This window comes from Salvia miltiorrhiza, chromosome 1 (assembly GCF_028751815.1).
Source record: "Salvia miltiorrhiza cultivar Shanhuang (shh) chromosome 1, IMPLAD_Smil_shh, whole genome shotgun sequence".
In the NCBI taxonomy this organism is placed as follows: domain Eukaryota; kingdom Viridiplantae; phylum Streptophyta; class Magnoliopsida; order Lamiales; family Lamiaceae; genus Salvia; species Salvia miltiorrhiza.
This window is the reverse complement of record NC_080387.1, coordinates 63,337,394-63,346,894: the sequence shown is the minus strand read 5'-3', so window position 1 is coordinate 63,346,894 and position 9,501 is coordinate 63,337,394. Positions and strand designations below refer to the sequence as shown.

Below are 9,501 nucleotides of genomic sequence, written 5' to 3'. Positions count from 1 at the left end.
TATGATATTCTGCTTATTTTATATGCTATAATAGCACCATTTGGTTACAATATTTTATTACTAGTATTTTAATGATCAGTACCATGTATCGTCATAATGTTTGATAATTTTGCAATAATGTCATAACATTTAAAATTTGACCAATTGATACAAAATATTTCAATTTTTTTTATAATAAAATCACGAAGCTCATAGATACATTTCTATTTATTGTGAACTTGGGACAAGTACAATATGGATATTAGCTTCTTACCAATAAACAACATTTAGTGACAGTAAAAATGTAAAATAAACGAATATTATAATATTGAGTGATGCTAAATAGCTCTATTATGGTTCAACATAATTTTTTTATTTCATTTATTTTTTTAATAAAAAAAAGATTTTATTATTTTACTATATTTGTTCACAACTTCACATTATAGTTATTTTTATTTTAAAAAATAAAAACAAAAAATTTCAAAAAAAATATAAAAAATAGCTACAATGTAGACAATATAGAAAAATAATGAAATCCTTTTTTATTTTAAAAAATAAATTAAATATTTTTTTTTATATATTTAACTAGTGTATGGGCAGTCATGTCGTAGATAGATTAATTGTATAATACTTAGGCATAGATTTGTCAAGTCTCAAACGCTATGACATTCATGCATTCCTAGCCAAAGATTATGATTTGCCCAAAATTTTAAATTAGGCGATTTAAAGTATAGTTAATTTTAATGTAGTAAAAATTATTCCTTAATTTTGATTCCCGGCACAAAATCATTAGAGAAAGTCGAAATGCAAAATTTGTAAGGCTGCAGCTGTATCGTGGGCTACTGGGCTGTATTGTAACGGTACAATCTAAATAGTGGCGACAGCACATTTTGGTGTGCCGATATAAATTCACCCATTCCTAATCCCTACCCCTTATATCGGCGAGTATATATCAAATCTATACGTAATACTCACTTTCTCTCTCTCTCTGCCTTGCTAAAAATCAATTCCTCAATCACATACAAGGGAAGATCGATCGCTATCTGAAATCCTTTTGTGGCATTTGCGAAGTCTGATAATATATCTGTCTACCAAAGAAAGCGAAAGCATAGAGAAATTCGCACGCCCTCATTCCCTCTTTCTCTTATCACTCTAATGCCATTTCCCATTTAGTCTCTCTCCCTCTTTTGGTCCAAGGTATTCTTTTTTCCTTCTGGATTTTCTTTCAACCCTCCATTTAAGTACTGCATTTTTCTGGTGTTTGGAGTTCTTGGATTCTTGTGTTATCAATGTATTTTGGGGCTAATTGAGATCATATCGGAATTGGGCTTCCCGATTTTCTGTCAAGATTTTGTTTTGGGGGTTATCCTCGATTTTATTTCCTCGTTGTGAATTTCCCTATTTATTCTTGATTATTTTAGGTGGCTTCTTGAGCGATTCAATTTTAGGGTTTATACTTTGCTTCCTGTGAATCCGATCCGAAAAACGTGGCCTTTTTAGTGTTCTCATGTGTAAAGTGCTTTGCTTTGTTGCGAGGTTAATGCTTCAGAGATACCGAAATTTTCAGCTCGATCTTTACTTGCAAAGCCAAATTTCTCCTTGTTTTTATGATAGAATTGTGTAATTCACCCACTCAGAAAGTTAAATGACTGAAATTTGTATGTTAGAGAATATTTTAGGCGCAAGGTCATTAGACAACAGCCTTTCTGGGGGTACTATTTTGACTATTTTTCTGTCTAAATTGGTCATGTAATTTTTCCGTCCACTTAATTGGTTTATGGTGACTTGTGTAGAATATCATTAGGTTGATTACTAAATTTTTGCAGTGGATAATTTAGGAGAGAAGGTATGAGAATATCAGATTTATGAGCTTTGGTGGTAGTTTGGGGTTAGATTTCAAAATGGGGAGATGACATAATCCGATTTCTCTAAATTTCTTCGATATCACGTTTCAAGCAATTGTGATTTCTGCTAAGAAAATCATTAGAAACTTGTATCCCTGAGGGTTATGTCAAGATTCAAACTGAACTGCCGCAATCACATTAAGTTTTGTGAGTTGAATGATGACCTAGAATTCAACTGAATTGTCCTATTTTATGCACTGCTTTGGAAATTGAAACTTGTTTATTGATGAAAATGCATATTACTTGTCAGAAATTTAGTCAATGTGCCGTGCGCTAGCTTAAAAAATCCAGGAACTTTATGCATTTCCTGAAGTTGCATTCATTTGCCAGAATATACATTTCCAATGTTTTTGTATTCTGTACATACTTTGTGAATCTATATAAAATGCGAGAATAATACCCATGCCATTCCAAGTGATCTAAGAGGCTAATTTTGTTGTCTTTATAGGATCCTGTTTGGGATTGTATCACGCGGTAGTTTCGCAAAGCAGCTGCTGAGAGTACACATTTTACACTCTCACGCAATCTGCGATGGTAATATTCTCTTGATGTTTGTGTTGACAAATAATGCCTAGGTTAATAGGGTATCTGAGTCAAAAGAACCTTCCTGCAGGCAACAAATGAGAACCTTCCTCCAAATGTCATAAAACAACTCGCGAAAGAACTTAAGAATCTCGATGAAACCCCTCCAGAAGGCATTAAAGTTGGCGTAAATGATGACAACTTTTCAGTTATATTTGCTGATATTGAAGGCCCGGGTACCTATTTCAAACTTTAGCTTTTTCAAACTGACGTCAAGACTTTTGTGATTGATTATGTGTAACCTTGCAGCTGGGACGCCGTATGAGAATGGCGTTTTCCGGATGAGGTTGATATTGTCACAGGACTTCCCACACTCTCCTCCAAAAGGTTTGTGATCCAACACTTAGCCTATTTGGATGAATATTTCCAATTGCATAACTTATTTTCATTTTCTTGCTTAATATATTATTACACATGAACGAAGAATCAAACATCTTTTGATGCTCCTATTTGGATGAATATTTCCAATTGCATAACTTATTTTCATTTTCTTGCTTAATATATTATTACACATGAACGAAGAATCAAACATCTTTTGATGCTCCTACTGTTATTCTCATACTTCCATAATAAATCCTTTTGACGACTGCTTCTTGTTCATAACTGTTTTTGTGCTGAAAATTTTCCCTCTGATGCTGCTTTTTTGGTTTGATTTAGTTTTGGGTCAATAATTGTTACAACATGCATGAATGCGATGATTGTAACTATTTTAAGCTATTATCTTACTGTCAGGCTATTTCATGACCAAGATTTTTCATCCTAATATTGCATCCAATGGTGAGATCTGTGTTAATGCATTGAAGCGAGACTGGAATCCAACTCTTGGCTTACGGCATGTTTTGACTGTAAGTCCTGTTGGGTTTTCTACGTATATCTCAAGGATTTGGTAATAGCCCAGGAAAGGCACTTGTTTGCTTATGTTTCTCATTCGGGGTTCGTGTGATTGAACAGGTGATCAGATGCTTGCTGATCGAACCATTTCCAGAGTCGGCTCTGAACGAGCAGGCTGGCAAGATGCTGCTAGAAAATTACGATGAGTATGCCAGACACGCGAGGTGAGCTACCCCGTTGTTGAAATTTATGCACACTTTTTATAATAAATGTAAAAACCTGTGTGAAGATGATGATGAAAATGCCTAAAACATCAGGATTTTCACTGGAATACATGGTATGAAGCCGAAGCCGAAGCTGAAATCTGGAGCAATTTCCGAGCCGGATGCGTTGAACGTGGACCAGACTAATGCCTCGGCAAAGTGTGCCGATCAAAAGATTGCCATATCCGGTGGTGCTCCCCCGTTGCCCTCACCGTTGGCCCCCAAACCAGAGAACGGGCAAGATCTGTCAGCAGGAATGCCGTCGTCGGCTGAGATAGGAGTGAGTGGATCGAAAGCAGCTCCGACGACGCTGAAGAAGGAGGCCGCACTGGCGAAGGTTCCGGTGGACAAGAAGAAGATAGATGCTAGGAAGAAAAGCTTGAAGAGATTATGAAACATCGTATCGACTTCTTGTGTCTTTTCACTTTTGTTTATCAATTTGTTCTCTTGTACTATATTTAGATGGGAGCTTTGGATAATATAACTCCTTGTTCCTTTTCTATATGCCCTTTCCTTTGCTTTCTTGATAGTTTGAAAAGTAGGGTATATATAAATGCTACATTTGGTGAAATATAATTAAATACTCGTGGTTTATTTACCTACGATTTATGCCCCAAGGATGATGGTAATATATGTTTTATATTAAACCTACAAAATGAAGATTATAGAAGAACTTGTCTGGTTCAACGAATGATTAAGTGATTTGAGAAAAAAAATTCAATTGAGCTGACTTTTGGAGATAAAATTAGCCAAACTTAATAGACTATATACACTTATGAACTCCATAGCCACCTTTTGACTATATTTTGGTATTTGTTAATTATTACTTGTATATTCAAAATGTTTTGGAATGGCATTTAAGAGTATTGAGAGTGGTAAAAAGATGAAAATTAATAAATGAGATGTTATTAGTGGTGGGATAGTGTCAAAAAAATAAATAGAAAATTATTTGGAGGACAACTTAAAAAAGAAAGATAAGAAGTTTTTTGGACGACGGGGGAATATATATATATAGAGGCAGGGCCGGCCCTGACATTCCGGGGGCCCTAGGCGAAAAGGAAAAAAGGGGCCCCTTAAAAGATGAAGGTTCTAGAAGTTGTAGCATCGTGTAACATTAACTATAAAGTGCAATAAATTAGAAAACAATGATCAAATAATTATAGAAACAAATTTAGATCTCCTAGCATTTTGAGCAGATAATGAGATAATCAAATTGAAATTCACAAGCAAATAGAGAGAATTAAGAATAAGATAGAGTTAGAATGAGAGAGAGAATGAGAGTCTTGAGAGAGAGCAGAGCACTCAGTCTTCTATCAATTCAGAGAGAGTGAGACATTGGGGAAAAAAAGAAATGAGAGAGAGACGTTAGTTTGTTGGGAATTGGAAGAGAAAAAAGAATTAAGAGAGAGAGAGAGAGAGATCAGGGACATTAACTTGCTGGGAATTGGGAAAGAAAAAAGAATTAGGAATTGGAAGAGAAAAATGAATTAAGAGAGAGAGAGATCAGAGACATTATTAACTTGCTGGGAATTGGGAAAAGAAAAAAGAATTAAGAGAGAGAGATTAGTGACGTTTATTTTGGGCTTAGGAAAAGTAGGAAACATAATTTTTTTTTTAATTGGGTCAATAATAATATTGGGCTTTACATTTTTTGGGGCCCCTAAAATTTGGGGGCCCTAGGCCATTGCCCCTTCGGCCTAATGAAAGGGCCGGCTCTGTATAGAGGTGGCCACGGTTCGGTTCCCGGTTCGAACCGGAACCGGAACCGCCGGTTCCCGGTTCCAAAAACTGGAACCGGAACCAAACCGAAAAATAACCCTCACGGTTTCGGTTCCAAACCGTGAACCGGCGGTTCCGGTTCCGAACCGCCGGTTCCGGTTCGAACCGTTAGAACCGTCCGTTTTTTTTTAATGTAATTTTTATTATTTTATGTATTGTTGTGTAAAATTTAATGAAATTTGCTTTAATAAAATAAATGACACAAGAAAATATAAAGTTCATATACATTCTTTTCTAAATTGAACTTATAATTCAAAGTTATACCTTACAACTCTTGTAAATAAAATTTACAAATTACAATATTTGAATGCTAAAATAAAATTAAGACAATTTAGTTTACAACTTTTAATTGGGGAAAAAAAGAAATAAAGGAAATAGAACTTGAGCTTAATTATAACATTTAAGTTATAATTGAGTTGCCTACGTATCCCGAAGGAATCAAAGTCTACGTAGTTCTCTTACCTTCGTCTTACCTTTGGTGACACTATCAATATGAAAAATTGTAGTAATATTTTTTATAGATTACCTTTCATCATATTAATAGTAAAGAATTTTCTTACGACAATAATTATTTGACCAAATATTTTCTTTATTTTATTTTAGTAAATGATTTTCTTTATTTTCTTTATTTTTTCGTTAATTTTTTATTTTCACATTTTTTATATATATTTTTTTTCCAATTATTTCATCTTTTCTAAAAATATTACATTTATTCATATCAATTGTTATTTTTTTCTTACGACAATAATTATTTAACCAAATAACTAAAATTAAAAGGCGGTTCTAGGCACGGTTCCACGGTTCCCGGTTCTAACCGTGGAACCTTCGATTCACGGTTCCAAGGCGGTTCTGGCACGGTTCCCGGTTCCCGGTTCCGGTTCCGGTTCCGGTTCGGAACCGGGAACCGGCGGTTTGAGAAATCGGAACCGTAATCGAACCGGCCGAGCACGGTTTCGGTTCCGGTTTGGAACCTTGTATCACGGTTCCGGTTCCAGAACTGTCCCGGACGGTCTGGTTTTCCGGTTCGGTTCCCGGTTCCGGTTTTTTTGGCCACCTCTATATATATATATATTCAATTTTAGACCGGTCGTCGATTTTTCCCAATTTTAATCTAACGTGGCCATCAATAATGATATGCTAGACACACTGATCGACCAAATATAACGTCATCCCATTTATCATAAAAAAAAAATACTTCCTCCGTCCTGCTCTAAATGTCTCCTTTCTTTTGGGCACAGAGATTAAGAAATGTATATAAAGTAGATAAAGTGGGTTGATCAAAATTGTTTAAATATTAAGTATAGAGAGAGAGTGTATTGCCAAAAAAGGAAATGAGATATTTGTAGTGGGACGGATGAAGTATTGAAATGGGATGAGGCTTATAGACAAGATAATACTAAAAATTTTGGCTATTCACCATATTAGATCTCTAAATGGAATAAAATGAAGGGTTAATTGCTTGTAAATTCAAAGAGGTAGTCTCCTGTACATCCGGACGTACCGTACACTTGTGTTGTACTCGACCCGGATCCTGACCCAGTTAGACTATTCTGACCTATTTTTTTCTTGAAATGACACTAACACTAACACGATCTTGGAATGACACTAACTCAATTTTGTTTACAAATGACACTATTTCGAAAATAACACTAACACTATTTTGTTTTACAAATGATACTATTTTGAAAATGACACTAACATTATATTGAAATGACACTAACACTACGTGTAAAATGACACTAACACTATATTGAAATGACACTAATACTATATCAAAATGACACTAACACTTGACATTCGGGTAGGATAGTCCATTTGAGTCAGATCCGGGTCTGGTACGACCCGAGTGTATAGGAAATTTTGTGAAATTCAAAACGTTTTATTGAATTCGTGAATTGCACTTTTTTTTCTTCTCAAGATCCATAATCTTTTGTTTTTTTCTTTCTTTCTCATTTAGGTCTGATCATCGGTTTTCCCCAAATTAAATCCTACGTGGCCAACGGAAATGACACTGTGGTCGTCGGAAATGACTTTATGGACAAAAAAATGACACTTGGACTGAAAAATTACACTTGAAAAACAATGAAAAAAATAAAAACAAAATGACTAGGGAGAGGCCCCAAGGCCAGAAAGCGGCCAAGCGCGACGAAGGCAATGGGAAAAAGGTAAAGTTCTCAACGAGTGAGGATAAAGCTCAATACTACAACGCACTAGAACGCGTCATCAGACGAATCGAGCTCTTTAGCACCTCCCACTAGGTAGCCGCCAATGCTAAAAATAAAGTTGTCGATGTGAAAATAGATATTGTTGATTTGAAAATTCTAAATGCAGACACTTCAAAGATGTCAGAAGCACAGTTGGGCCGTTGGCATTGCACAACAATATGCTCAGAGAAGTCATAAACGTCGATGATTGATTTAGTCTAGATTTTAATTATTGTAATTTTAATTTTAATTATTGTAATTTTTATTTTACTTAATGTAGGGTTTAAATTTAATTTTAAGGAACTGTTGGAATTGAAAATTGAAAAATGGAATAAAATGAAAATGGAGAAATTAGAACCTTTCTTAGAGCCAATGCATTAGAACCTTATAGTCTTTTTCACTGGAGATGCTCTAACAAAATTAGCTAGGCTCTACCTAAAGTCAAAAAATCAATAAGAAGTTTAATATAATTCTTATAAAATTTTATAAAGAACTATATATAATAAAAGAGTGAATTTTTAAAATGGCCACTTTCATATTGTAAAATTAAAAATTGTCCACTAATATAAAAATATTAAAAAATGACCAGTGTTACCAAAATACCCTTTACATTAAAAATTAAAAAATGTCCATTTCATTTTACCCTTTAAACATCACCCCTTTAAAAAATCCCGCAATTCACAATTAGTGTGAATTCACAACCAAAATTTGTTGGTTGTGAATTCACACTGGTTGTGAATTCACAATTTACAACCAGTCGAATTCACAACCAAAATTTTTTGTTTGTGAATTCACAGCCATAATTTTTTAGTTGTGAATTCACAACCAAAATTTAATTCACAATCAGAATTTTTTTGTTGTGAATTCACAACCAGTAGAATTAACAACTAGAATTTAATTCACAACCAAAATTTATTTTAGTTGTAAATTCAAGTAGTTGTGAATTTGAGTTTTTAAAGTTTGAATTCACAACTAAAACTAGAATTTATTTTGGTTGTGATTTCGAGTTTTAGTTGTGAATTCATAAATCTGATTGTGAATTTATAGATGTGATCGTGAATTCAAGAACATTAAGTTGTGAATTTATAGATCTGATTGTGAATTTAAGAACATCAAGTTGTGAATTCAAAAATATTAAAATGTGAATTGATACATTTAGTCGTGAATTCAAGAAATTGCCAATAAATAAGAGTCATTCAGAAAACCAACACATTAACATCATCATATCAATGTAAATACGCTTCCTTTATAGTATGGAAAAATCATTTAAAAAATCAAACAAATTAACTAAACAATTTCACTTATCTGCATCCAAAAATCATTACCAACTATGATTAATTATCCGATTTCCAAAGTCTCTCGTGAATGAAAAAGCTAAGCTTTCTAGCTAGCTGCAGGGTTCATGCGGGCATCTGCGTGCTTTCTATACATCGATTAATTCAAATGAAACCATAAAATCTTAGATCTTCTTGCGCACTTGAACTTGTTTCTCCTTGCGCTCGTATTCCTGTTTGATCTTCTTCTTCTCAGCCTCCACCAACTGCAGCTTCTCGATATTGAATTCCTACAATAGTAAGAGGATCCATCAAATCAACAAAACTTCTCACTAAAATCACCAATTCGCCCAAATCTCAGTAGATCAACTTCTATTTCGCTCAAATCTCAGTATGTAAGAGAGGATCCATTTTTTCCGGCGAAGAAGTCGGCGTTGAAGCTTGTATCAGAGCTCTGCTCGTGGGGGCGGAACCGGGCGAAGGTGGTGGAGGGCGGCGTGACCCGGTGGCGGGCCAGCTCTGTCGCTGCGTGGAAGGGCTAGTGGAGCTTAGATCTGAACTGGAGATCGAGCATGAGAAGGAGATAGATTGGTAAAAGAGGCCATTTTTTCCGGCGATGAACTGCTCGGCCTCAGGCGGCTGAGAATCGCGGTGGTGGCAGCCTTGTAACCGCTGCTCGCCGAGA

At 35.0% G+C, this 9,501-nt stretch overlaps 1 protein-coding gene across 3 annotated transcripts; it reads left to right on the top strand.

Annotated features, from left to right (window-relative positions):
• The first annotated feature begins 848 nt into the window (after positions 1-848).
• LOC131003841 (ubiquitin-conjugating enzyme E2 22) lies at positions 849-4,161 on the top strand. Of its 3 annotated transcripts, none has more exons than XM_057930395.1 (7): positions 849-1,176; positions 2,332-2,417; positions 2,497-2,641; positions 2,715-2,792; positions 3,198-3,310; positions 3,417-3,520; positions 3,614-4,161. In XM_057930395.1, exons 2-7 carry the CDS (start codon positions 2,415-2,417, stop codon positions 3,951-3,953), a joined length of 783 nt encoding a protein of 260 aa, XP_057786378.1. In that variant the 5' UTR covers positions 849-1,176; positions 2,332-2,414; the 3' UTR covers positions 3,954-4,161. The 3 variants fall into 3 exon arrangements, with proteins under 3 accessions (XP_057786378.1, XP_057786384.1, XP_057786392.1); XM_057930401.1 differs by having other exon boundaries at positions 1,169-1,341; XM_057930409.1 differs by having other exon boundaries at positions 1,169-1,515.
• Positions 4,162-9,501: the final 5,340 nt, after the last annotated feature.

Coding starts and splice junctions, on each gene's coding strand:
- LOC131003841 (XM_057930395.1), top strand. Junction 2,642..2,714: donor TGCTGATATTGAAGGCCCGG/GTACCTATTTCA, acceptor GTAACCTTGCAG/CTGGGACGCCGTATGAGAAT. Junction 2,793..3,197: donor CCCACACTCTCCTCCAAAAG/GTTTGTGATCCA, acceptor TCTTACTGTCAG/GCTATTTCATGACCAAGATT.